At 46.3% G+C, this 27,767-nt stretch overlaps 9 protein-coding genes across 9 annotated transcripts; 3 read left to right on the forward strand and 6 right to left on the reverse strand.

Annotated features, from left to right (window-relative positions):
• Nucleotides 1-3,874: 3,874 nt before the first annotated feature.
• N7495_001987 (ABC transporter integral membrane type 1) lies at nucleotides 3,875-8,881 on the forward strand (the record flags this gene model as incomplete). The annotated part of the gene is made up of 11 exons (XM_057204657.1): nucleotides 3,875-4,090; nucleotides 4,158-5,421; nucleotides 5,612-6,354; nucleotides 6,407-6,569; nucleotides 6,622-7,005; nucleotides 7,063-7,186; nucleotides 7,242-7,313; nucleotides 7,369-7,484; nucleotides 7,542-8,148; nucleotides 8,207-8,513; nucleotides 8,570-8,881. 11 exons carry the CDS (start codon nucleotides 3,875-3,877, stop codon nucleotides 8,879-8,881), a joined length of 4,308 nt encoding a protein of 1,435 aa, XP_057065264.1.
• Nucleotides 8,882-12,523: 3,642 nt separating this feature from the next.
• Nucleotides 12,524-14,194, reverse strand: N7495_001988 (uncharacterized protein; the record flags this gene model as incomplete). Its single annotated transcript, XM_057204658.1, has 2 exons — nucleotides 12,524-13,207; nucleotides 13,265-14,194. The coding sequence occupies 2 exons, from the start codon at nucleotides 14,192-14,194 to the stop codon at nucleotides 12,524-12,526; spliced, it is 1,614 nt and encodes a 537-aa protein (XP_057065265.1).
• Nucleotides 14,195-14,810: 616 nt separating this feature from the next.
• On the reverse strand, nucleotides 14,811-15,686 carry N7495_001989 (uncharacterized protein; the record flags this gene model as incomplete). The annotated part of the gene is made up of 1 exon (XM_057204659.1): nucleotides 14,811-15,686. The coding sequence occupies one exon, from the start codon at nucleotides 15,684-15,686 to the stop codon at nucleotides 14,811-14,813; it is 876 nt and encodes a 291-aa protein (XP_057065266.1).
• Nucleotides 15,687-15,692: 6 nt separating this feature from the next.
• Nucleotides 15,693-16,568, reverse strand: N7495_001990 (cytochrome protein; the record flags this gene model as incomplete). The annotated part of the gene is made up of 4 exons (XM_057204660.1): nucleotides 15,693-15,802; nucleotides 15,855-16,107; nucleotides 16,157-16,329; nucleotides 16,418-16,568. The coding sequence occupies 4 exons, from the start codon at nucleotides 16,566-16,568 to the stop codon at nucleotides 15,693-15,695; spliced, it is 687 nt and encodes a 228-aa protein (XP_057065267.1).
• Nucleotides 16,569-17,493: 925 nt separating this feature from the next.
• Nucleotides 17,494-19,153, forward strand: N7495_001991 (cytochrome P450; the record flags this gene model as incomplete). Its single annotated transcript, XM_057204661.1, has 4 exons — nucleotides 17,494-18,371; nucleotides 18,428-18,704; nucleotides 18,757-18,926; nucleotides 18,994-19,153. Coding segments are annotated over 4 exons (1,485 nt in total), but the record flags the coding sequence as incomplete, so codon positions are not given.
• A 267-nt stretch (nucleotides 19,154-19,420) lies between these two features.
• Nucleotides 19,421-20,902, reverse strand: N7495_001992 (uncharacterized protein; the record flags this gene model as incomplete). The annotated part of the gene is made up of 1 exon (XM_057204662.1): nucleotides 19,421-20,902. The coding sequence occupies one exon, from the start codon at nucleotides 20,900-20,902 to the stop codon at nucleotides 19,421-19,423; it is 1,482 nt and encodes a 493-aa protein (XP_057065269.1).
• Nucleotides 20,903-21,221: 319 nt separating this feature from the next.
• N7495_001993 (cytochrome P450) lies at nucleotides 21,222-22,824 on the reverse strand (the record flags this gene model as incomplete). Its single annotated transcript, XM_057204663.1, has 3 exons — nucleotides 21,222-21,387; nucleotides 21,444-22,723; nucleotides 22,771-22,824. The coding sequence occupies 3 exons, from the start codon at nucleotides 22,822-22,824 to the stop codon at nucleotides 21,222-21,224; spliced, it is 1,500 nt and encodes a 499-aa protein (XP_057065270.1).
• Nucleotides 22,825-24,008: 1,184 nt separating this feature from the next.
• N7495_001994 (uncharacterized protein) lies at nucleotides 24,009-25,256 on the forward strand (the record flags this gene model as incomplete). Its single annotated transcript, XM_057204664.1, has 1 exon — nucleotides 24,009-25,256. One exon carries the CDS (start codon nucleotides 24,009-24,011, stop codon nucleotides 25,254-25,256), a length of 1,248 nt encoding a protein of 415 aa, XP_057065271.1.
• A 611-nt stretch (nucleotides 25,257-25,867) lies between these two features.
• N7495_001995 (acetyl-CoA synthetase-like protein) lies at nucleotides 25,868-27,696 on the reverse strand (the record flags this gene model as incomplete). Its single annotated transcript, XM_057204665.1, has 4 exons — nucleotides 25,868-26,154; nucleotides 26,213-26,922; nucleotides 26,979-27,285; nucleotides 27,348-27,696. 4 exons carry the CDS (start codon nucleotides 27,694-27,696, stop codon nucleotides 25,868-25,870), a joined length of 1,653 nt encoding a protein of 550 aa, XP_057065272.1.
• Between the last annotated feature and the right edge of the window lie 71 nt (nucleotides 27,697-27,767).

Raw genomic sequence — 27,767 nt, forward strand, 5'->3', positions numbered from 1 at the left:
CCGATGTAACAGGTTGAATCCTGGTGAACTATCACGTGGTTGTACCACGTGACCCACCAACCGCATACCTCACGATTCCACCCCGAATTGTTCACGTTCTTCAAGGATTTTGTAAATAGCATGTGCCTAGCTAGTTCTGAATTCAAGATTAGCTTTAGCCCTTTACATAGATAATATTATTATTTACTCTAATAGATCGATCATAGATTATAGACGAAAAGTACGCGAGGTGCTCTAGAAGCTAAGAGATACTAGACTTTAATATAATATCGAGAAATCTGAATTTAAATAGAGCTCTATGAAATACCTAGGGTTTATTATATAAGCTAGAGAAGGTCTATATATAGACCCGATGTAACAGGTTGAATCCTGGTGAACTATCACGTGGTTGTACCACGTGACCCACCAACCGCATACCTCACGATTCCACCCCGAATTGTTCACGTTCTTCAAGGATTTTGTAAATAGCATGTGCCTAGCTAGTTCTGAATTCAAGATTAGCTTTAGCCCTTCACACCCGAAGAAAGTTGAAGCTATTAAGTTATAGGAAGCATCTACTAATATCCGAGAAGTATGTGGTTTTATTAGATTCGCTAACTTCTATTAGATATTTATACCACGATTCGTAGATATCTCTATATTATTAGTATAGTTAATAAAGAAAGTGTTGGAACGAATATCAGCTGACATACCAAGATCATGTGATCTTGGCATGGCAGCTACTATATCTTCTTTCATCTGAGCATTTTAGAATGACACTTCACTTTTACCCAATATGCATACACCTATTATATACGTACAGAAACGATATCAATAGCTGTCTGCTTCGGTAATAACCTAGTCAACCGACAGACCGGCATTAGAGTTTTACTTCACGAACTCCCTATAGGAGAGAACCTTCGCGGAGTCGTGCGAGAAACTTAGGGAATTCTTCGAAGGACCAGAGTTCTATAGAAGGCAGAAATAACTATAGGACAGCTAAAACCTTAGAACAACCATCCAAAAGAACCCTAATAAGAGCCTCCACCAATACTTCAAGATACTACTTAATAAGCTCTATAAGCTCTAATATATAATCAATCCCTTATGGCGAATAGATGAATACTTATACAAAAAATTGATTTCAGTATATAAAGGAGTTAAAGTATGCCGAATGACCCTAGTATATCTACTACTAAACCTCCTAGGATTCATCAACGGAATATAGATATCGATAACTACCTAGGAAAATAAGAGAAAATATAAGGAGCCTACCACCAACAACCTATCTATATTCTAGATAGAGGAACTCCCTATAATAAACTTTATAGAAAGGAAGTTCATACATATAAACCCTATAAAATAACCGCCTAGACGATCAACGAACCCTCCCTAAACGAAATATAGACTAGGACCCAGCAAGAAATATGGTGTTTACTATAAACCAGACTATATCTCATATGTGAAGGGCTAAAGCTAATCTTGAATTCAGAACTAGCTAGGCACATGCTATTTACAAAATCCTTGAAGAACGTGAACAATTCGGGGTGGAATCGTGAGGTATGCGGTTGGTGGGTCACGTGGTACAACCACGTGATAGTTCACCAGGATTCAACCTGTTACAGTTTCGGCCTAAATAACCGACCATCAATGGCTATACCAATGCCAATTGAAGAACTCTTACTATATAAAGGAACTACATCGCCTGATGCGATCAAACTCTACCAGGAAAAGATTGGTTTAATATAGTATGCAGCTACTATAACCAGGCCTGATGTAGCTAAACCAGCCACTAAACTGGCCCAATTCCTGCAGAACCCAGGTCCGCAGCATTCTGCTGCGGCAGACAGGATAATCACTTATCTGTTCCACACCAAGAACAGAGCACTCAGATATGGTTTAGGACACCATTCTGATGACACCTCTAACCCTGATTTCGGCCGAAATAAGGATTAGACCAACGACGCAACCCACCAATCTATAGGCACATCGGCACTAACCATCGCTAGTGACGCATCTTATGGTGACCATAAAGACCGTAAGAGCTCTGTAGGCATGATATACATGCTCTTCGGCGGCCCTATAGATTAGAAGGCGTCTAAACAAAAGACGGTGACGACGTCCACTACCGAAGCAGAATTGCTTGGTTTATCGGACGCAGCCAAAACACTGGTATGGTGGAAGAGAGTACTAGTCCATGTTGGACTAGAAATGGAATACGATAATATAACTCTCGACTGCGACAACCAGAGAACAGTTGATCTGCTCACTAAAGAGGGAGCATTTGAGACCAAGCTACGTCACATAGACATACACCGCAGCTGGCTACGCCAGGAGGTGCAGGAAGGACGTATTAAGATCAGATGGGTCCCAACAAAGCTTATGGTGGCAGATGGCTTCACGAAAATCTTGCCAAAACAGAGATTTGACGCCTGGATTCGTCTTCTCAATTTGGAAGATATAAGTGAACTGCTCTAATCTAGGGTCTTACCCCTAGATTCAGAGGATTTAGAGCATCAACTGCCTAAATCAGGATATAGACTGTGTTTTTAGAGGGAATTGAGGCGATTCAACAGCCCAAATCGGCCCTGTGTTTAAGGCCAGTTTACACCTTGGAGGGGTGAAAACTGAAGGGGTGTGTCAAAGGCCCGATTCCATTTACAGTTAGTCTATTTTAGTCAGCATTGGAATCCCACAATGGGATTCCTCCATTCTACAATCGATACACATACACACTTTAGTACGCATACTGCGTTCTCATTTGCCCACTAGAATCCACTATTCCTTGGTAGTCGACCTCCATTTGACAACCAGGATTCAACCTGTTACAGTTAGTACTAGATTGAGGCAAAAATTAGGCACTAAGGCACTAATTACCCTAATTTAGTTTAGGTTGAGGCGAAAATCAGGCATTAAGGCATCAAAAATACCCATATGGGACCCATACCCAACCCATACCCACGTGGGTTAGGTTGGGTATGGGTATGGGTTTACCTTACCCCTGATGAGTTGGGTATGGGTATGAATTTTGACCCATACCCAACCCATGCACATGTCTAGGATATTGTTATGGTGTGTTATAAGACATATTATTCGAAACATCCTTTTTACTAACCATTTGGAAATCTCTAGGACCAATCGAAGATCTAAATCCAGGCTGGTGCCTGCTTTAGCATTCATGCCTGTGCCACTCATGCTCGTCACGTGCCACCCGCACCCGCATCCCTTATATTGCCACATGTCCATAGCTAGTCTCTCTCTCTTTGTGAAGGGATCGTGCCTGCGTCCACGTCCATCCCACTGAGCCAAAAGACTATAATGATTTCGCTCTCAAGAAATCATACGCAGGTTCTACTTATATAGTGCCACTCTTGATCCTACACTAAACATCATTTGTCAAGGTATTCTTTTAACCTATGACACTCTTCTCTTCAAGCTTAATAAAGACAGTTTGTCGGCATCACTAGTTCTGCATTCAAGATTAGTATTAGCCCTTCGCAGAGACAATGTATAGCTTGATCCACAAGAGTACCCCACTCGCCTGGTCTCCACTGTAAGCGGGGCGGGCTGATCTACCTTGTTCAATTTCTAAAAAAAAAAAAATCAACTGAATGCACCCGTTAATCATCCCAGATGAAAGCGAATTGCTGTAAGCTAGATATGAAAATTGATTCTGTAAAAATGAGATTTGAGAATGCTCTTCTGTTGGTAAACTAAACCGGAGGTCCGACGGGTCAAAGCCGCCTCCTTTAAGCTACTAGCTCAGTGCATTGTGATTGGTCGTATTATCTTATCTCCCTCAGAGCACTAAAAACTCGCCATTTCCCCGCCATAACTAGAAAAGTTTGAGACTGTCACTCGAGCCTTGAGATACAATTACAACATTCGGGTAAGGATGGCGTCGAACCTTTGCCCGGTCAATAGTGATAATCTATTCGAAGTTCGAGTTGATGCCAATTGTCGAGCATTCGACTTTACTCTTGTCTTTGAGGAGATTCTTTTCAGTATTCTGCCGTCCATTATTTTCTTACTATGGCTTATGCCTCGACTCGCGATTTTGCAACGTTCGCCAGTGAAGTCGAAATCCTTTAAACTTGCTATCTACAAATCGGTATGTATGCTTTTTTTCTTTTTCCATGACCATGAAGTCCATCTATTTAGTGTCTACCAAATTTTAGTTGCTCTTGACGGTCCTTCTTGTCTTGCAAATCATCTTTACGGTATACCAAGTGCAGACCAAAGCTTTACACACCAAAGTTTCAACTCCAGCAGCAGCACTTAATTTAGCCACCACCCTCGCAGCAATAATTTTGTCATTTCTTGAGGATCAACGAACAATCCGGCCTTCTGACACACTCGTCATATATTTTTCGGCCTTGTCTATTCTCATTATACCGCACGTGCGGACCCTATGGCTCATCCCCTCAATTCCTATTCCCCGAGGGCTTTTCACGGCCATCTATATTATTGTTGTTCTGATTACCATCCTGGAATCTGCTCGGAAAGTCAGTTTCCTCCAACCGCTCCAGAGAAATGTTTCGGTTGAAATGTTCCATGGTTTCTGGGGACGCAACCTCTTCGTATGGGTCCTCCCGCTATTCCGAAACGCCTATCACTCCATTATCTCCCTACAAGATCTACCGGATATTGATTCCAAGTTACTGGGAGATTGCGCAGAGGCGCGTCTGGCACAGACTTGGTCCACATCCCACGGCAAATATCGACTGATCAAAGCGACTTTTCGAGCATACTACCGGCCCCTTCTCTCTGCGATTATCCCCCGTATTCTACTCGCGGGGTTCACTTTCTGTCAGCCTTTTCTGTTATCAGCCACCATTAATTGGATGGCCGATCCGACGACAGCGGAGACACAGCGATACGGAAATGCGTTAGTTGGAGCGTACGCACTTGTCTATACTGGTGTTGCTGTCTCTACAGCAACATACTATCGCGAGGCCAGTCGGCTCGCGACTGCCGTCCGCTCAGGTCTTATCGCCATGATTCATGAGCAGACACTGGCGCTGCAAAGCACCGGCTCAAAGGCTGGAGATGCGGTTGCCCTAATGGGAACGGACACGACGCGTATTACATCCAGTATGCGGTCACTGCATGAGATCTGGGCCTCTCTCCTGTCTATAATCATTGCCATCTGGCTATTAGAGATACAAGTGTATGTAGCCTGTATTCTCCCGGCTATTATTGCCGTGGTATGTATTCTTGCCACTACCCCGGTATCCGCTCGATGTGGAGAGGCCCAAAAGAAATGGGTAGGACATATCCAGGAACGTTTGGCAGTTACTACTGCGATGCTTGGGGATATCAAAGCTGTCAAGATGCTTGGATTGGAAATTGTCTTGTTTGACATTATTAATAAGTACCGGAAGGTTGAACTCAGTGCCTCCAAACGATTCCGAAAGCTTATTGTGGGAGTTGTCATGCTATGTAAGTCGAGGTTGATTCCCCTTCTTATAAGAGCAAATTCCTTTCCTTCCTCTTTACTTTCCGCCACGTGGGCTTCCTACCTGTCAGATCATATTGACAAGCTCCTCAATCCGCTTGTGTGGAGGGGATTGATTAAATGACAGAATCAATTGAGCAAAGCACTAACATCTTTTAATTCTGTTTCGGGCAGCGTCTGTTTCTGTGGACCTTGCACCGTATACGGTTTTTCTACTATACTCGATTATCGCTGTGGTCAAACATGATACCCAGATCCTCACCACGCAGGCATTCACGACCTTATCTCTCATCTCCATTTTAACAAGTCCTCTGATGACATTCATTCAGTCGCTCCCCACACTAGCACAGTCTATTGGCTGCTTCGATCGGATTCAGGAGTATTGCCTGCTAGAAAGATCAAGGGATTTTCTCCTAGCACAAACCGACTCACTGCCAATGGATGACAATATCGAACTTTCCAGGGTTTCTATGGCTGTCAAATCCCCCATTATGACGATTCCATGCGATAAGTTCTTATCATTCCAGAACGCATCCATATCTTGGACAGCAGAAAGTACCCCCGTTCTTCACGACCTAACTCTCTCCATTCCCACAGGTAAGATCATTATGGTCATGGGCTCTATTGGTTGTGGAAAGTCCACTCTTTTGGAGACAATTATGGGCCAAACCCAAATTGCAAGTGGCACTATGCATCTTGCTCCGGCAAATATAGCCTACTGTCCACAGAGCCCTTGGATTATGAACGCCTCTATCCAGGATAACATCACCGGGTGGACAGCATTGGATCAGAAGTGGTATAATGCTAGCATCGTAGCATGTGGACTCGTGGACGATATCAGTAAATTCCCCAAGGGAAGTATGCACATGGCTGGTAGCGGTGGAATATCTCTCAGCGGAGGACAAAAACAGCGAGTGGTGAGAGGAACTTCAGCACATATATTCCCTAACAAGTGCTGATCGAATCCAGGCTCTTGCGCGCGCAGTTTACTCTCGTCTCCCAAATGTGGTTCTGGATGACGCATTCAGTGGACTAGACTCGCAAAATACCCGGCTGGTAGGCGAGAAGCTGTTTGGTCAAAATGGTATTTTCCGACGGACGAGTACAACTGTGATTCTTGCGACTCATACCCGTGAGTATACCTCAAAGCTCTTGTTTTATTGCTGTTAATGTGGAAGTTTTAGGGTCACTCCTTCCGTATGCCGATGAAGTTATTCTTCTCGACAATGGTCACAAGGTTCTGCAATGCACGTACCCGGAATTGATAGACCAGCTACCCGAGTATACACAGTCTGACCTTGATGAGAAACCTGATAAAAATGACAAACATGACGAAGTGTGCGGCCAAGACCCCAATGAAGCAACGGAAACAAAGCCACTGTCCAGGCAGTCAAGTAGCGAAGAGAGCGATGAGAGCGATTCTGAATCAACCTTGTTGAAGCACAACCTGGCAAGGCGAAACGGTAGCTGGTCCGTCTACAGCTACTACGGGCGCAAAGCAGGGCTTCTGCAAGTCGGCCTCTTTATTGCGCTCTCAATTTCGTATGGCTTCACGACTCAATTCTCCTGTAAGTTGCTGCTATGTCTGGTCTCGAGTAATAAAGCTCATGAATGGTTCTTTCTAGCAATCTGGTTAGAATGGTGGTCCAATGCAAATAAAACTGATCCGAATTCTGATCTGGGAAAATACCTCGGGGTTTATACAGTCATTACTCTGTTAGCAGTTCTCTCCCTCGGAGCTGGGTGCTGGTAGGTTCTTATTTTCTCCCGCTGAGATTTGTAAAGGATTGCTTATTTGATTTAGGATGTTGATCGTCGAGATCGTCGGCAACACCTCGCTTGCTTTGCATTCAGACCTATTACAATCTGTTCTAAGGTACCTTAACCAAAAATCAGTTATTGAGGCTCTTTATTTACTGAATGACTTCTAGTGCCCCGTTTAGTTTCTTCCAGAAGACCGATAGCGGAACCATTATGAACCGCTTTAGTCAAGATATGCAGCTCATCGACTTTTCGCTCCCGGTCACTGCATTGAATTTCACGGAAGGTAAGTCGGCACTAAATACAGACGACCAATGTCTTTATTTTGACACCATTTATCTAGCCCTCAGTCTCTGCATCGTTAGCTTGGTAATCCTCTGCGTGGTTGGCAAATACATCACTATCGCACTCCCATTTATGCTACTCGCGATCTGGGTTCTACAGTATGGCTACCTCCGGACATCCCGCCAAGTCCGCCTATTAGATATCGAAGCCAAAGCACTTCTCTTCTCCCAATTCCAAGAGACTGTCAGTGGACTTTTGGTTATCCAAAGCATGCAGTGGCAGCCACAGTTCCACAAGCTATGTCTTTCCAAACTTGACGTGACCCAGAAGCCGTTCTATATGCTATTCTGCATACAGCAGGGCCTTAAGTTGGTGTTGGATCTGCTAGTCATGATTTTTGCAGTTATCCTTGTCGCGATTGTAACCACACTCAAGGACCAATTTAGCGCTGGTGATATCGGAGTGGCCCTGACTCTGATCATTTCTATCAGTCAGAACCTAAACCAGGCCATCGAGTCGTGGACCCAGATGGAGATCTCACTTGGGGCGGTAGCGCGCGTACAAGAATTTATGATAGAGACGCCTATCGAGGCGTCGGAGGGAGTGGAAACAGGTTGGCTATCACGCGCAGAGATTTGCTTTGATAGTGTGGATGTAAGATATGGGTATGTAAAGACGAAGGGTGATTCACTAACAAATGCTAACAACGATTCTGTGATTTAGTTTACACGCAACCCCTATTCTCTCAGGTCTCTCATTGAACATCCCGTCTGGTCATAAGATTGCTATCTGTGGTCCTTCCGGCAGCGGCAAGACCTCCCTCATCATGGCCCTCTTGCGTATGCTCGAAGTCTCCAAGGGCCGCATTACCATTGATGGTGTGGATATATCTACCATCCACCCAGCCTCACTCCGCACAAAGGTCACCGTTATCCCGCAGGACCCCTTTTTTCTCCCTGGCACAATACGCGACAGCTTCAACCCCACGGGCAAGTTGTCAGAGGAGCGGATTGTCATAGCAATAAAGATAGTTGGCCTCTGGGAATCGATCACCGGAAAGGGGGGCTAGACGCGACTCTTGACGAGCTGGACTGGTCATACGGCGAGAAGCAGCTGCTAGCATTGGCCCGGGCCTTGATGAACCCGAGCCCGCTTCTCATCTTGGACGAAGCGACTAGCAATGTTGACTGGGAAACCGAAGCCCGAATGCTGGATATAATTGAGCAGGAGTGCGTGGGACAGACGGTTATTGCCGTTGTGCATCGGTTGCGGCATATTAGGCGCTTCGACAGCGTGGCGCTTCTGCGGCAGGGGACAGTGGTGGAGTTCGATACCCCCGAGGCCTTGTTAGGGCGCGACTCTGAGTTTCATAAGCTGTATACTGCGTCGCAGAAATAAGGAGTTTCCGCAACTGGGCTATGGATCGACTTGCGGTCAAGTGCTTTAATTGCATTCAAATGTTATTTTAACAACCTTGGAACATTGAATCTACACTTTCCATCTAGATCAACTTCATTCTCCCTCAACTCTTAACAACCATGACACCACTTTGGCTCTAAATCTGCCAGAGATTGTGGATATCTTTGTCTAAGAATACAACAGACGTCGCTGTGCTAAATTTATGAATCCCTGTGTCCACGGTGTGAAGTGGCAGAACTATAGACGGTCCGTGCGCCCCCACCTGCAGGAAATGGTCACGAAGCAATCCAGTAAAATAATTCGTCGACTCCGGCGCGTACGTGTACTGTGGGGATCTGCCTATTAGCGTCAGTCATGGAAGAGTCTTATCACAATCATGTACGTTCGATTAACTGGCCGGCGCTTTTCGCCTGATTATAAATACGTTTCTCCAGTTCTATTATAACAGCATAGCCCCTTATCCAGGCGTAGGCTATGCCGTAACCCGCAGAAACCCGCACCCGAACCCGCCCCATCCTCCCTATAGGCTTCTGCAAGCCCATTGGGCCGGCCCACGTGGGCTTTGGTTAGCCGGCCCAAGCCCAAAAAGCCCACGAAAAGCCCATTAGGCCCACGAAAGTGGAGACACCTTTTTTACATAATTTATGAAAAATATGCTGTATTTTTAGTATTCTAGCTGTATCTGTGTCATGTGCACACCCGACTCGTAAAAAACGAGTCGGGTGTGCACATGACACAGATCACGTGGTTGTACCACGTGACCCACCAACCGCATACCTCACGATTCCACCCCGAATTGTTCACGTTCTTCAAGGATTTTGTAAATAGCATGTGCCTAGCTAGTTCTGAATTCAAGATTAGCTTTAGCCCTTCACAGCAAATCTCTAACTAGCTTATCCGGGGAACCCCTGCTTCCCTGACAGCTGGTTCAGCCAGCTTATGTAGAGAGTCCATTGCCTCTCTCAGCCTTCTTGCAACCCACGCCGTTACAAGTTTATACTAGGGTAGAAGAAAATTGTCTAGCGATATTATAATCACATGATATCGTATGATAATTGGCAGATACATCTGCCATATCTACCATATCTGCCGCTTGGCATGGCAGATATATCTGCCATTTTTTGGATGGCAGATGCAGATGGCGGAGATGACTAATATCTGCCATTTTATCTGCTATACTAAAAAGGGGTGGCAGAGTTGGCAGATGGCAGATACTATCTGCCATCTGCCTAACATCCCTAACGTGCGTCACGGTTGACCGAGCGTCCCGGTTGGCCGAGCGACACCTCAAAATATTTACCCCGAAATCGACCCTCCTTTTTCTAACACCAACAATGCCTCTAATTCGCACTCAAAAATCGAAAGATTTGGAGCAGCAGGAGAGTAAAGTCTTATTAGCAATTCAGGTTATTAAAGATGAACGATACTCCTCTGCTGCTGCCGCTGCTCGCGCCTTTTCAGTTCCTGTCTCAACTTTGAAAGCGCGAATCCAAGGTCGCAAATCGAAGGCCATAACTCGCCATTCTCGCCATAAATTCTCTAAAGGTGAGGAGAAATCGATGGAAAAATGGCTCCTTGATATGGACGCTAGAGGATTCGCTTTTTCGCATGAAATGTGCCGAAATATGGCGAATCTGCTCCTCCGCGCCCGCGAAATTGTCCCCTCCGACACACCCCCTAAAGTTGGCAAAAACTGGGTGACAGGATTCCTTTAACGCACCGAATCTCTTCATACGCGAAAATCTCGGGCGCTTGATATCCAGAGGGCGCAGACAGAAGATCCATAAGTCATCCAAGGGTGGTTTAATCTCGTCCAGAATATAGTCACAAAATATGGTATCCTTTCAGAGGATATCTATAACTTCGATGAGACTGGATTTGCGATAGGTGTTATATCTTCAGAGTATATTATATGCTCCTCAGATTACCATGGTAAACGAAGGCTTCTTCAAGCTGGAAATCGAGAGTGGGTTACTGTTATTGAGACTATCAACGCCCAAGGTGTTGCGCTTCCGCCCTATATCATCCTAAAAGGGAAACATTTTATGGAGCGTTGGTTTGACCATCTACCCCCTAAATGGTCACTAAATACTAGCCCAACTGGTTGGACTACAAATCTAATAGGTCTAGATTGGCTGAAAAGCCACTTTATACCTAATTTGGTCCAGAAAGGGAGATATATTCTGTTGGTTTTAGATGGTCATTCTTCGCATCGTACGCCAGAATTCGACCAACTATGCGCGGACAACGATATTATTTGTCTATGTATGCCAGCTCATTCATCCCATCTATTACAACCTCTTGATGTAGGATGTTTTTTGGTGCTTAAAAAGGTATATGGAGGCCTGATTAGTGCTGAAATATAGAATGGAGTGGATTCTATTGATAAGGATGATTTCCTCCAAATCTATCCTTATACACGCAAAGCAACATTTAAAGCATCTACTATAGTGAATAGCTTCAGGGGCGCTGGTTTAGTACCCCTGGATGCTAATCATGTTTTAGAAAAGCTGAATATCATGGTCGAAAACCACCCTTAAGACCCCCCTCAAGACCCCCCTCACGACCACCCTCAACGCCCTACTTCTTCAAGCAGCAGTGACTCAAATCGGCCTTGGAGCTACTCAAAAGTCCAAAAATCGAATTCTGCTATCAAGAAAGAACTCGAATCTTCCTCAGGAGCTTTAACTTCACCTCTAAAACGACAAATTTATCGGTCGCAAGATGCGCATACTCAGATGGCGATTCGGATGATGATGATGGAAGACCGTATTCAGCGATTGGAGAATACTGCGAAGAGAAAGATAAAAAAGAGAGCGGCTAGCAAGAAGCACAGAGGCCATGAAGGGAGTCTTCGGAGTTTGGAGGAATTGCAGCAAAGCGTGGTTGCTCAGGAGAATGGTAGAGTTGAATATATATCCCTAGAGGATGCTCCTGGACAACCTATAGAAGATGTTCCATTGCCTACTTTACCTACTATTAGGCGACTCGTCACCTGTTCAGGTTGTGGAACCAAAGGCCATATATATACCTAGTGTCCTACACGCGTTAAATAGATAATTAATTCATGTTTTGGTGTTAAAAGTTGATGTTGAAAATCTTAGATTTTTTAAGTTCCAAATGCGTCGCTCGATCAACCGGGACGCTCGGTCAACCGTGACGCACGTTACATTATGGGTCCTGCTGACATACGCAGCACACCCCTTAATATCGGCCCTTTGATAAACCGCATACCTCACGATTCCACCCCGAATTGTTTACGTTCTTCAAGGATTTTGTAAACAGCATATGCCTAGCTAGTTCTGAATCTAAGATTAGCTTTAGCCCTTCACACTCGATGTCATCTAGCCCCGATGATATTTCATTTCTTTTTGGGAATTACTACAATCACTCCCTTTCTTGCTAAAATCACTGTAGTGTTGACTTTAGTCGACATTAAGTGCTTTACCCTTTTAGGCAGGATTATTCATACGTTTCCATCAAATGTTTGTTTTCTTTCCCTTCTGTTTCCCTTCTGTTTCCTTTAAAATGGCCTTCCACCAGAAAGACATCATTATGGGATGGATTGGAGCTTAGAGTTTGCTGTGGAAGGGATGCATTTGATGGATAATAAAGAGGAGTCTATTGTCGCATATGAACGAAAGTCATCGGTCTGGGGTCTCCCGGTCCCCGCGGTGGGAGCGTAGTAGAGGACTCGGACCTAACACCTTCTTGGTTGAAGCTCAAACCGCTAGTCCCCGGAAGTCTGGTAACTATACGGCCTGCTGGATTGCACATCTCCATCCTCAGCTGCATGATCCATCCTTTGAGTGATATATTCGCCGTTTCAGCATTGAAACTGAAAGCTATGTTCAATGAACGACCCCTGGTAGGATCGGAATAGATCTCTGACCAGATGACCGGATGCTTCGCATTTGAAACCGGCTGCGCATCCGGCTGCCCGCGTTCCAGATACAGGTCATCATGCAAAATGATCTCTCTTCCACGGTAACCAATACTGGACAATTGGACAAACTGCAACTTGGGGCTATCTGCCAAAAACTCGAAGCTTTGTTTCCAGAGTTCCTGGATCTTGTCGATGACTTCGAGAGATAGCGAAGAACCCCAACTACTCCTCTCTTCTGTGAGAGGGCCTGGATCTCGTGCTCCGATTATCGTATCTGTCAGGCTGACGTTCTTCATACTTAGCCGCCTCAAGGTTGGCGCTGCTGTCCGAAGAAAGCGCTTGAGATTTTCCACAGTCAGCTCGACGGAATGAAGATGAAGTTCTTCTAGCTGGGAAAACTGGATGTTCTGGGAGAGATCCTGAAAATAGAGAGGAGACAATTCTTCCAAGGGACTCCATTAAGCGAAGGTCAGAACCTTCAACTTGGGTGCGACTGTGACCAGCATACTGAGAAGATGTTTGAAGGCGCTCTCATCAAATATGTCGTTCTCGTTATCTTTAATGCGAATGCACATATGTAGAGTAGTCAGGTCGGTCAAGAGCGGTAGCAGTGATTGATACTGCGACTCTGATAGTTTTATAGACCCCAACTTTATGCCACATTCCATATTGCCGCACGTGTGGAGGGCGCGGACCTTGTGGCTAGATTTGATTATAGCCTGGGCCACTTGTGAAAATGCTAAGCCTAGAGGCATGGATAACATATTCTGCTTGAAGCCCCAGAAGTCTATATTACCACTCATCTCATCGATGTTGAAACGGTTCTTTATTTCACGCAAGCCAAGGCAGCGAAATAATCGAGGGTTGGCTTTTATGAGGAATTCAAAAGGGTAACACCATAAGCAGACTGTGGTGACGTTTTTGAGGCGCGGCAGGCATTTTTCAAGAACTACAGCAAGTTCCGAGTCAATAATAGCACGATGTCCTTCTAGTGCAGCTTGATAAGAGGCAAATAGAGCGTCAAGCTCAGCCTCATCATTGTTCGATGTTGATTCTTCCTTTTCACCGCGTATTTTTCGGAACATCCTCTGCACTTTCCGATGCGACAATCCTGGCTCTTTGAAACGTTCCTTATCATATTCTGGCCACCCCTCGAACAGGTTTGGGATGATCCGAATTTCTCGAACCCAGCCTCGTAAAGTTTCACTTGCTGCAACATCCTCCAGATCGTCAAGGCCTTCACGAGTGAGAAGAAGTGGCAAAACCTTGAAGTAGCGCGTTGCATAGGCTTCCAGTGTACTGCTATGTATTTGGTGGCAAGTGATTCTGAGCGCACCCCACTCCTGAGGTTCCAGATCTTCACAAATATGAGACAAGATCTCTAGAGGCAGACTCGTGAAAGACATTTGGAATGAATAGCTCCGCGAATAGGGATGGGGCTGGAAAGTGGAAGAGACTTGGTAGTTGGAGAAGGGGGGTTTCGGCTCAAAACATTGGAAATCATACACTAATGCTAGCCCCCCGCTATTCAGGACTACAAGACCCACACTTAACCAGCGAGAGAAACTACACTAATCCTGCAAGCGATTGAAAATTACAGCAATATTCGAAATTGGCTTCCATGTTGGAATCCCACCATGGGATTTCTACCATAGTTACACACACACACATACACTTTTCATACGCATACTGCACTCTCATTTGCCCACTAGAATCCACTATTCCTTTGGTAGTCAGACCTCCATTTGACAATATAATAAATTTGCGATCTGCGATCTGACCGCAGATCGCTTAACATCTCTATAGATAAGTGAGGTTCATTTAAGAATGAACATCAATTTTTACCACTTTTTGCAACTGATAGGCGATAGGGAGATCTCAACCATCCGACTTTTACATAATGTAACCATTTTCTCCAACATATGTTCCGCCATTGACACTCTTCTCCTGATCTACTTAAAGCAGCGGCGGCCGGAATAAGATGTCCCCAATCGCTAAAAAATCATGTATCTGCATATATCCTTAGGTACGACGAGAAATTTTGACCTCAATACCATGTTGGCGAACAAAGAAGCTGTTATGGGTGACCCATTCTTTCTCAGCATGGGCGAGATTCATGTCATATAGTGAGATCAGTGTGGCAAGAAGTTTATAAATCTCCAAGTTGGCCAAATTCTTGCCAATACACACACGGCTGCCTGCACCGAACGCCAAATCAGCGTTGTTCATTGCGCGTAGACGGTCCTGAAACTGCTCCTCGGTCTCCTGGGATTCATCCCGAAGCCATCGTTCGGGCCGGAATTCATCGGCGTCTTTACCCCAAACAGACTGGTTTCGCCCCAAGACGTAGGGGTTTATACCCACAACATAGCCGGCGGGAATATATTGTCCGGTCGGGAGACTAAGACCACCTTCTGGAACGTACCGCTCAAGAAGCATTCCGACCGCAGGATGGCATCTCATAGATTCACGTACCACTACTTCAAGATATTTGCATTCCTTAGCGACTTTGAAGGGCACAACAGAGGTTGCAGAAGTTGGATTGTATGCCGGGATTTCACTTCTCAGACGATTCCACACACGAGGATTCTTCATAGAGAAATATAAAGCTGCATTGAGAGCAATGCCTGTTGTATCAGCTCCTGCAATCATGTTGATCATCAAGTATGAAATGATCTGCATATCGTCTACAATATCCGGGAACTTTCCCTTGGCCTCGATGAACTTATCAAGAAAGTCAGGCTTCTGTGGGTCGTTGAAATGGCCGTCCTTTCCCTGGAGTCGATCCACAAGATGTTGGATGGAGATATTCGTAATGCTTCCGAAGGCTGGGGGGCCGATCCGGTAAATTGGGTTCTTATCCATCAGGTGATCCAGGATAGGAATCTGGCCCACCATGCTGAATTAGTCCATAGCGAGATCGGCCGTTTTGATGGTGCCATCAAAGTCGTGGCCCTTCTCTAAGTAACCAATGGGCTGACTGAATGTAGCTTTTCCCACAACGTCCCAGGTATCTGTTGATATCAGCATGGTAGTAGAGAAGTTTTATCGAGGTAATTGACGCACAGAAAGCGATCCATTCGCCGATATCACAGGTTTTACTGGAGCTAGATCCATTCATGAAATTCTCCTCCAGGCGCTCACATAGGTAGCTAATCATCTGATCGATATGTGGCTCCAGCGATAGTATATCAGTCATCGAATAGTGCTGGGCAATAGGTCGCTTCTCGCGGGCGTGAATTTCTGGCTTGCATTCACTGAAAAGATTATAAATGATTTTTCTACTATTTCTGGCACTGCTTCCATGGTAGAATTTAGTCTAATGAAGTCAATATTGATAACCTTTATACTCAGTATAGGACGTGTACCTTGACATAATTCTGCTTCGTGTTGTATACAGTCTTTGTCAACTCCGGGAAATCAAGATCCACCACGTTTGGAGCGATACGAACCACCGGGCCGTACTGTTTGTGAAGATCTGCAATAACGAGGTGGTATTTTCCCCGCCGCACATGAAAAATTCGCCACAAATTAGACCATCCTAGAATTGGAAGAGAAGTCAGTTGATGACGATGAATCAAACGGAGCCAAAAGTCCACTCAGAGGCAAGGAGGTACTTAGAGGCTTACCTGCCAGGAAAGGACCAGGAACGCGGCGAAGGGGAGAAACCAGATACGCTGTCAAATACCAAACGGGCAAAGCCGTCAAAAGTGCATATATAAGGAGGATTGCGCTATCCTTGATGCGAAAAGTGGATATTGTCACCGAGTCCGACTCCATGATTTTTTCGTATGAGTATTGCTTTTGTTGTGTGAACGAGAAGGCAAAGATGATGATGGCTCACAAGAACCCTGGAAAGTTGAAAAGCCCCTGAAGCGACGCCTCTACCTTTTTAATATAAGAACGCCAAAAACGTGGAGCATGCATGCTCTGCCGTGTTATCCATCTCCCCCTCTTGAGCAAGACCCAAATTTTATTGGGTGTACGCTTCGGGACTGGTACTTAGTCCTGCTTCGACTCGCCCACTAAAAGGTGATGGGGCGCACTAGGAAAGAAGTGCCTAAAAGCTCGACCGGGGAAGAGGAGATAATTCGCTGGAAGGAAGATCTCCAATGGGACTCTCCTGGGACCCACCTGTCAAATAAGCATGGTAAAAATACCATGATTTGCTAAATTATTAATGTGGGTCTATGTTTGCGTTGTTTACAGACTGAACGTAATCTGGCTTAAATACACACCTAAAAGTAGGTCCCAAACCACTTCCTTTGACAGCATTAGACTAAGGTACCCTCATCTAGAAGGTGTAGCAAGAATTCCCGTCTAAAAATATCTGTCCTAACCCTAAACAGGCTCGTGTAATAAAAATTTTCAAGTGGTGAAATATACAAGTATTTTCGGAAATTTTCAAACGGATACACGTCAAAATTTCTCCAATATGCAGGTCGAGCTGATGTGAGAGATAAAAGGCACTGTAAGTCTTGGACTTCGTGAATGTATAAGTTGCCCCTCATCTGTTAAGTCAAACACTTTGGTTTACACCATAGCCCTACAGCCGCATTCTCAGAATAGTAGCAAGCATAATGGTTTATATTGTGGAAATAGCAACGAAAATATTATTTTCTTGGTCGGGGACTCTTGCGATTTCCATTACAGTAAGTGTTATTTGATGCTGGAAAAATGATACGAACTGAGCTGATGGACTTAGATTCTGTTATGGGTATCATATGTGCTAGTATACGAGTTATTGTTGTCTCCGCTTGCGCAGTATCCTGGTCCGAGGCTATGGGCCCTTTCTTATCTTCCCTCTCAGCTCAGCTTGATGCGAGGACGCCATCACTTGAAAATGCTTGCCCTTCATGATCGCTACGGTTCTGTTGTTAGAACCGGACCCACTACTCTGTCGTTCAATACTGCGCAAGGGTTCCGAGACATCTACGGATTTCGCCCAGGAGTGTCACAGTTCCCTAAAGACCCCAAGGTCTATGGCTCTTCACTGATGCCTACCCGAGATGCAGTTGGTGGGTTTCTCAGCAATAAAGATCATAGCAGGCAGCGGCGAATACTAGCGCACGGTTTCTCTGACCGAGCGATTCGTGACCTGGAGCCACGACTCACTGTTTTCATTGATATGTTCATCTCCCGCCTACGCAGCCAGGCGCACCAGCACAAGGCCGTAGACATCAAGGCGTGGCTTGAGTTCGCCGCCTTCGATATTACGGGGGATTTGATGTTCGGCGAAACCTTTGACTGCCTTTATGACAGCCAGCTCCATCCGTGGATTGAGTTCATCTTCGATAGTATAATGGGAACCACTATTCTCAGCGCTATACGCCATTTCCCCATCCTCGCTGCACTGCAGGAAGTCTGCACCCCTTCCTGGTTCCGTCGACAGCTGAAACAAAACTTTGCTCTTAGTGCAGAAAGATCTGATCGCCGAATGGAGCAAGGAACGACTCGGTCAGACTTTATGTCGGCTATGCTAAAGAATGGACTCGCGGATGAAAAAAGCTCACCACAGTTAAGACTGGAAGAGAAGCATGTAGTCCAAATGTCTCGTCATGAGATCCACGCCAATGCAACCTTGTCAGTTTCGCTTCGGATGCAAATATTGGTAATTGAGCTAACGATAGTATGTGTAGTATCATTCTTGCGGGGAGCGAAACTACCGCCACGGCCCTTTCCGGCTGCATCTACTACCTCTGCATCAACCGCGATGCACTAGCACAGCTATCTCAGCTCGTACGGAAGACATTTTCTCGTGACTCAGACATCACAAACGCCAAATGCGCCAGTTTACCATATGTGGATGCCGTCATTGACGAGTCCCTACGACTGTATTCGCCCATGGCTGCTCACTTGCCCCGAGTGGTCCCTCCTGGGGGCGCGACGGTTGCTGGCAATTTTTTGCCTGCGAATGTGGGTGTCTATCTCATCATACTAGCTGAGGGACTATGACTTACTTAGATAGACCAATGTTCACGTTCCGCACTACGCATCATACATGAGTGATTCAAACTTTCTCCGCGCCAAAGAATTCCTCCCAGAGCGATGGTTACAATCCGACCCACAATTTGAAGCCGACCAGAGAGACACTTTGCAACCATTTTCTATGGGAGCTCGGAATTGTTTAGGGAAAAAGTGAGTTGTTCCTATTGCTGAGTCTTAACCTAGCAGGTATATCGCATTGCTAACAGGTTTTAATTAGTCTGGCATACCTTGAGATGCGACTGACACTAGCTAAGTTGGTTTTCAACTTCGATTTGGAGCTTTGTCCACAGAGCGCGAAGTGGAACGATCAGCATTCATATTTCATTTGGCACAAACCAGCATTGATGGTGCGGTTAAATGACGTGTCAAGTAAATAATGATTCCTTGGTGTTTACTTATCTACTAGATGAGCATTGAGGTCATCGGATCATGAATTTATTGGTTGATTTAAAACTATAAGAATTGCATGAAACATAGAAACCCAAGTAGATGACAGAGAGCTAAGTAAATCAGTTAACGGTGTCGGCCAGATTTCAATGAAATCTTTGGTAAATGTAGAGAAGATTCATCAATCAGTCACGTGGAGGAATATTCGAAGAACAAGTCTTTCATTTCCACTAATTCGACTTTTGGAAGATTTGCATTTACAACTTTGATTTCTCTTCGCCCTGTACCCACCGAAACATTGGATCCCGTTTCACGAGATCTAAAGTTTTGGGCTCCAGCACCAAACGGATATCCCAAGGCGCATCCTTGAACCGTGCTGGGAGGATCCACGCTGCGCTCCGGAACCGGGGATCTGGCACATCAAAATCCTTCACCTGGCCCAACACAGCCCCAAAGTCCAATCGATAGGTGCCGATCGTGCGCAAACTACTTAGTCCGAACTCGGCTGGCCGTGATGCCGCCGAGATGGACCAGTCAGGCGAAGATTGGATCTGTGCGAGATGGTGACGCAGGTATTCATTGTCAACAGAGGCGTTCCCACGATGAATGAGCAGAGCGAGCTGCGCTAAGTGCGACAGATGAGTCGCATTGACTGACAGACGGGGTCCGACGGCTGAGGTTCCCGAAGTGGAACCCAAAAGCTCCTTGATAAGCGATGAATCATCGAAATCCACCGTCTCGGCATTGGAAAAGGGGCTTATAAGCGGAATGGTCATCACTGCGTTACCAAGGTAGGTACGCGGCAGTTGTGGGCGCAGCGCCGTACGCACATCAATTGCTGTGCTCAGGCTGGATTGTGCCATGTGGTTGCCAGGGCCGGCAAGCAAAGTACGAGCGCGTATAACGCACAACCAAATCAGTGCCAGAACGAGATCGTTCCGCGAGAGGATTTTATCGGAGTTGATGTCTTGCAGGAGATGGGAAGAACATAAGCTTTTAAGCTGCGACACACGGTCAGGCGACAGAACAAACTTGCGGCTAACCGGGTCCTGCATCCCCCCAGGCAGGGGCTTTCCCCAAGTTTGGCCGACCCCAGAGTTTCCCTTCTGTGGGTTAATGGACGTTGCCGCCTGCAGAATTAACTTACGGGTGCCTTTCTCAGCAGTAGGTGTAGTGAGCAAGTCCTTAGAGGACAGATCGCCCCCAATGGCTCGACAACAGGAGGCCAACGCTTCAAGAACAAGACATTGGCCAATCCCATCAAGAGCCATGTGATGGGCACTGGCGCAGAGGATGATCCCATCTTCAAGGATGTTGGCTTGAAATCGGAACACTGGGCTGGCAGTAGCAGTGGCCATATGTAGTGGCAATGGTAGATATTCCTCTGTGAAGATATCATCGTAGCAGACTTTTTGCCCATATCCTATCACAGAGGTGTATTTTTGGTGGTGGTTCTTGGTTGACAACATGGGGTATTGCTCCAAAATTGCCGCTGTCGATGGCTGGACTTCGCGGACGTTCTGCCGGCCGGGAATAGAGGTGGTCGAAGGAGAGACATTTCCAGTGAGGAAAGGCAAGTGACCAACCAATTGTGAAACCCCGGCTGTCAAGACTCGAATAGCCTGAGAAGTATCGTCTGTGACAAATGTTAAAAAGGCAGTCATGTGCATCGGAGGAGGGAGATAGTCCAGGGGGGTGAGAAGGTAGGGCTCAAAGGTGGGTGGAATTGTAGGCTCCATCTTCCAAGGTTACCAGCTGTACAACAGCTGGGTAAGAAGAATTGGAAGTTAAATTCAGATGCGTTTTCGAGATGTAGAGCATTATAAGTATTAATGCCAAGACTGACGGCCATGTGGGATGATGCTGCCCATTACAAGTGCTTACAGCTCTCAGTATCGTATTAAATGGAGTCATGTATAAGTAAGGGATCTTATTGGGTAATTGGAACTAGAGCTTGCTAGTGGAGGATGATCAAAATTGCCAAAATCTTATTGGTGGATGTTCGAGTATACATGTACTTTGTGAATGTATACGTCCGGCCTCCTTTGACCTCTTGCATCAATTAGATTTCTGGACCGGAATCAATTTCACCATCAGAGGTGGCTTATCCCAAATCGTCCAGATGCGCTGATTGGCGAACCAGGGTTCTTTCTCGGGCACGGCCTCAAAGTCGAAATTCAATATCAAATTGCAAAGAATCAGGGCCATCATATACTGCGCCATTCTGTTTTTACACTCGTTAATATGATTATTAGGTTCACTATCTCAAGGTAAACTTACTCGCGACCCACACAGTCCCTAGTTCCAACCGAAAACGGCTTGCAGGCATCACGCTTGTCATGAGCAAATCTCGCATCTGGATTCGCGTCCCAACGTTCCGGCGCAAATATTTCCGGCTCGTGGAAGTTGGCAGCCGAACGAAATGCAGCTAAAGAGGTGACGTAGACTCTGATGCCCGAGGGCACCCATTGCCCCGCGATCGTGGCCCCGGGGGCAGGTACAACCCGAGGGAGGATACCTGGCACTGCGGCGTATACGCGCAGTGTCTCCTTAATGCATTTATCTAGAATAGGGAGGTCTTTTAGCGTTTTCATCACGATATCCTCCTGAGAGTGAAACTTTGCGCGGATTTCATCTTGCACCTGGCGCAAGATCTTCGGCTCTTGCAAAATATGGGCCATGAAGCCACTAAGCGCAGTGGAGCTAGTCTCGCTGCCGGCTTGCATGATGATTGGGGCAGTTGCGCGCAGCTCTCCCTCAGAGATTCCATCGTTCTCGGTGCGGGCCTCCATAATGAAGTGCACGATATCCGGGCGCTTAACACCAGCAGCCAGGCGCTTATCCAGTCGCTCATTTAGCATATGGAAGTAACTCTCACGCCCTGCCTTAACCAGCCCTGGAAGGATCAGTCGAAAAAGGAACCGGAGGGCAGGGAAATCCGCCAACGATGCAATGAGGGAGGCACTACGAATGATTCCCAGATGGCTATGCACCCACGGGTGGTAAGTTGAATCATCCAGCAAGTGCAAAGATTCTCCATACTGGAGGTCACAGACGACGTCAAACAGCGTGAAGTTGAATATATCAATGATATCAACGGGTTTGCTCTGCTTTGCCTGGATTTTGAGTTTATCTATCATGTGATGGACATGGCCCAGGATCAGAGGCTCCTGTTCCGCAAGAGCTCGTTTGGATAGAGCTTGCGCAAATAGGCGGCGCATTCGCGCATGGTCTTCGTTGTTGGCGGTTAGGATCGAGTGAATCCCCTTCTCGTCCTCGACTGCCCGGAAAAAGGTAAGATCGCGCGGCATGCCTCCTGGGCGCGATGGGTGGCTCCCGTATATGTCCTTCCAGGCACTTGCATCAGAGTAGCTCAGTTCATTAGGAGCCACGCGCACTACCGGGCCATACTTTGCATGCAGCTTCACCAACCACCCCGTCGATTTGCCAGTGAGGACTCCATAGACAATGGGAATTCTACTGGCAGCCATTAGACGAGGACCTGGATAAAGCTTGAGCGGGTGAAAGAATGCATTGTAAATGGCCGAGATGAAGTAATACTAGTCTCGTTAGCTTAGCCAAAACGCATGAATTGAGGTGCCCTCACGGGAATGAATATCACCAGCAGCAATTTGAGAATGAATACTACTATTAACTGCATTGTAAGCGTAGAACAAGGTCGAGGTCTATGATAAAAGAAGAGAAAATGATCTACAGGGCGAGGAGAGGTCAGAATCAGTGTTTAAAAAAGGAACATATCCGATGAGAGAAGGGAGGCTAGAGCAAAAGTCAGTCGCCAAAATATGTCCCTTGGAAAAAAGACTGACAAGTGGTCAACCCCTCCTCTCTATGCTGATACTCTGCTCCTAGAGATACCTGGTTAATTCCCGGGTCCCCCTCCATCAACATCGATATGTTACTTACAGCGATTACCAGCCGTATCAGCCGTTAGCGTAATGCAGTAAGAGACCTCAATGCATCAAGTTGTCTATTTTGCTAATCATACATTCTAGTATAGGTATTTATGAGAGACAATGAAGTCTAGAACATTGCGGGTCCTGCTGGTTGACATGTAGGCGAAGAGAGCAACTTCCATAAACAGGCATTCCTAAGAACAAGCCGGCCAACAACTGACAGTAGGCATATTTCCACAGTGGATGGAATACCACCGTATTCATGCAGTCAGCATGCTTCAGTCGGAAAATATGTGATCTTCTCCATTTTTCCCATTGTTCTGCATGAAAGATGGATGTCAAACAAAACAAAGTACGAAACGAGTGCAAATAAGGTTTTTGATACGGCGCGGGAAATTTGCAAGTTATCCAAACGGCATCAATACCAGAGATACATCATATAATTACCGACGTTGTACCAAGCCACGGCTCTCGATTTGTCTTTAGTGCAGCGGGGCCCGATGATTTCTCGACCCGTCGACGCCAAGACGGGACATCTTAACCCAAACCCCGAAGCGAAGCCAATAGGATTCTCGGGAAGCAAGATAAGCCATATCAGCAGGATTCTTTCTCTTGATATCTGGCCAAATGCCATTTTACGAGGGCAAAAGGACGAAAAATACCATTAAACTCGCAAATGGGCCTTGCTTGCTTACACATACTGGCCATGAGGATGCGGAAAGCGCCTCACTCTAGCTGGTACGTTGTGTCATTGAGCAAAAGTATGGGCTGCAGGAGGACAGCCAGGAGGACAGCCTGATGATAAAGTCTCATTCAGACGGGGTAGACATAGTCGGTCATTTTGCCGCTCCCAACAGGTGCCAGTTAGGACTTTGCGATACCCTACCCCATATATACAACCTAAACCTCTGCAATTGACCGAAGTTCCATCATGGAATCCATGTGGCAAGCCGTCAAGACTTACTTCGGAGAGAATCCTATCCGTCTGCACATCCACTACTGTGAACTTCAAACGCCTTCAGTCCGCAATGAGAATATCGACTTCGGCGTAGAGATCCCTGAAGATGTAATGGGACTCTTCTCTGCCATCGGCGATACTTGTAAACCCCCATGTACGTGTGACAAGATCGATGCGCTTTGCCATCACATCGATGACTTTATTCGCACGTCACCGGACCAGCAAACGCAAGACTACAGCCTGCACAGCGGCAAGATTGATCAGACGGCAGAAGAGGTCTGTCAATATGCCATGCGGGACTCTTTGCAGTGGTGGACAATATGGCATGGCTCGCTGGAACACCACCAATGGAAACATATTTACTTGGCCTTTTGCACCATTTCAGACGATCTGGTAATACCGCCGCAGGACTTGATCAGTGGATCTTTCCGCCTGCTGGGCCACACACTGGCTGATGTACTGTCTGGCTTGCGCGCCGAGAACGTCCACCCAGACGACCTTCAGCTTCTGGAGATGTTAATCTGGCGTCAGTACATTATTCAGTACGTGGAGAAGGTTGACAGCCGCCTTCGCCCGTTGCTCCTGGGAAATACTACTCTGATGACCCAGTTCCGTGTCATGACCGCGGGCGTGCACAACGTGGCCATCATCCTGCTAGCAGCACGTGGCGCCCGATCTCGTGGGCTAACGGATGCCGCCGTCGAGATGGCCGCCATCTGCGATTGTCTATCTATGGACATTGCTAAGGAGGCGATGGGTATCCTGCAAGGGGAGAAAACAGAGTCCGTTGCCGGCCACGATCGTGCCCAGCTGAAGCGTGAACTGCGCTGGCTCTACATCCGATGTATTGAGTTCCTCGACCTCCAGCCCAGTGCTCCCTTCCTGCGCCGCTACGCTACGGGAGGCTTCATCTTTGTGCCCTTGATGGATCGCTATCGTGAGCGAGCGCAGAAAGGTGCCCGAACTCCATTGTCGATCGATCTGGACCGGCGTATCAACTCGTACCGAACATTAGTTCCCTCCGCCGCCTCGACCCCGAGCAGCTGGAAGAAAGGATACCTCGCTGGTCCTGTTCAAAGCCTAAATAATCTCCTAGGTAATAAGCCTTGGCTAGCTTTCATGATGGTGTGGTCTTTTGCAGTTATGTGGTCGCTTTTTGCTTTGACGAGTGAGAAGGTCGACGTTGCGCACGAAATCATGAGGTCCCCTGTACTTGGATAATCTTCGAACTCTCTATGTTATAATCAAACTAGGATTATTATATAAATGAAAGATCATTCAATCTGAGCGATTGCATAACTGTCGGTACACCTGTATCAAGTGTGGAATAGCTATTCAATAGGCTAAAGCCCACTTCTGACACCTAACATAGGTAACGCTTTACGCCCCTATGATATCTGTGTGTCCTATTGAAGTGGTTGTAAAGTCTGGTTTTCATTCTTAGTTTGCTATCTATTATATAGTAACAATTTGATCACATGACTGCTTTGTTCCATATTCCAACAATAACAGTCAATTCTGAGACAATCAGATCCAATTCATAGACAGCAATGGTGCTGTTGTGGTCTCGTAGATGCAGTCTAACATATCAAATTTCATACTCCAGCCTCAAATTGCATTAAACGAAAAGTTTCGATATTAGATTCAACTGAAAGAGTGTAAACAAGATGTAATGAAGTTTATCGAAAGATATTACGTCGATAATGATAGATACAATAATAGCACTGGAATCAAACACATTGAAAAGCCAAAAACCGAGCAACCGATGCGAGTGGGTGATATCTTGGCTCTGGGGCTTTGCTCAAAGAGACTTCTGTTGGCAATATTCTCCATTAGGTGTTTCTGGTGCTTGCCACTGGCGGTCTTAGGAAAATCGGGACAGACTCCCCCTCACCAACCCAGAATATATGTTGAGGCGCCTTGTGCCAGCTTAATTCAGCACGGACCCAGTCTCTCACTTCCTGGTCCTGAGGCTTGGTGTGATGCTGAGCCAGCTTTAAGAAACACCCCACAACATGGCCGTACTTCTGATTAGCAACTCCCACAGCACTAGCCTCAGTGATAGCCGGATGAAGCAGCAATCGCTCTTCGATCTCAAGCGGAAAGAGGTTTTCGCCGCCTGAAAATTCTCAGTTTCAATACTGCTGGATAGATATACAGAATGGAAAGAGACTTACCTCGGATAATAATATCTTTTATCCGGCCACTGGTGTGACAGTAGCCCTCGGGGTCAAAGTAACATTGGTCTCCGGTATGCATCCACAATCTACCATCTGCATCCCGGCGCATTACCTCCCTAGTCTTTGATTCGTTCTTAAAGTATCCCTTCTGTAAACCATATCCACTGGTACAGAGCTCACCGCTCTCTCCCCGCCGGACAATGGCTCCATTGTGGTCGACAATCTTTGCTGAGGTATGTGGGAGAATCTTGCCTAAACTAGTCATTGCCTTCTCCCTGGGATCATCCAGCGAAGTCATAAATGTAACGGGACTAGTTTCTGTCATCCCGTACGCAACCAGCATCCCTTTTATACCAAGCCGGCATTCTAGCCGACTCAGAAGCGTTTCTGATACGGGTGATCCAGCGGCAAGTCCAGTCCTCACTGTTGTGATCTCCAGTTGTTTGGCTTCGCAGACTTCCAATTCCGCCACGAACATGGTCGGTACCCCTAGCAAGGCCGTAGCTTTTTCCTGTATGACCGCATGGATCACTAGATTGGCGTCAAAATGATCTGAGGGGAAGACTATTGTGCTGCCATGCGTAAATGCATTGAGAAACCCAAGTACTAACCCAAAAGTATGGAATAATGGTGGCGGGCAGCAGACTATATCTTCCGGGATTAAGCACATGGCATCGCCGACGAGACGCGCGTTATTGATCAGGCCCCTTGAAAGAGTTAACAGACGTCCCTATAAATAGCCCCGAACACACAGGTCTCGTACCGATGTGAAAGCATGGACAGTTTCGGCTCTCCACTCGTGCCAGATGTAAATTGGTAACTGAGATTGTCGGAAGGCTGTACCAATTGTTCAGCTGAATCCAGAATGCCACTTCTGTCTTCATTAATAGCCCCAGATTGCAGAAATTCCTCGTAGCCCTGAATGGGTATATTCTGGTGAGATTCATCGAAACAAACAATGCCCGATAACTCGGGCAGCACCATATCTGATTTGGAGTCGAAAACACATTGCAAATGATCGGACAAAGTACGAGGACCGATATTTGATGCGACGAAAAGTAATCTGCACGCTGCGTTTGATCCAATTTCAGCAACACTGTTAACCCTTGCTCATGGCAATGGACGAACTTACAACTTTTCTGCAGCGCTCTCAAAACTTCCACTGGTGTGTACGCGTTATTAATTGGTAGTACTGGGCACCCGATTCTCCCTCCAGCCAGAAACACCTGAATATATTCGTATCGGTTTCCGGCCATAACTGCAACGCAATCACCAAGTCGTAATCCGGCACGGACCATGGAATTTGCCAGGATCTTACTGTTCTGAGCCAGGTCATAGAATGAAAGTCTCTTCTCCTGCCATGGGGTTACCACCGCGCAGCGGTCGCCGAATCTGTCAGCCTGTTCTTCGATCAGATCTCCCAGCTTCTTGGGCCAGAGAGCCGGTTCATTTGGCCCATAGACTATCGACAGCTCTGCCATAACGTCTTAGCAAGATAGATGTATAATATTGAATATACTCAAAAGCGTAGATTCTGTTAATCTAGAGCAAG

This window comes from Penicillium taxi (genome assembly GCF_028828555.1).
Source record: "Penicillium taxi strain IBT 34144 chromosome Unknown utg000002l_segment0_segment0, whole genome shotgun sequence".
Lineage (NCBI taxonomy): Eukaryota > Fungi > Ascomycota > Eurotiomycetes > Eurotiales > Aspergillaceae > Penicillium > Penicillium taxi.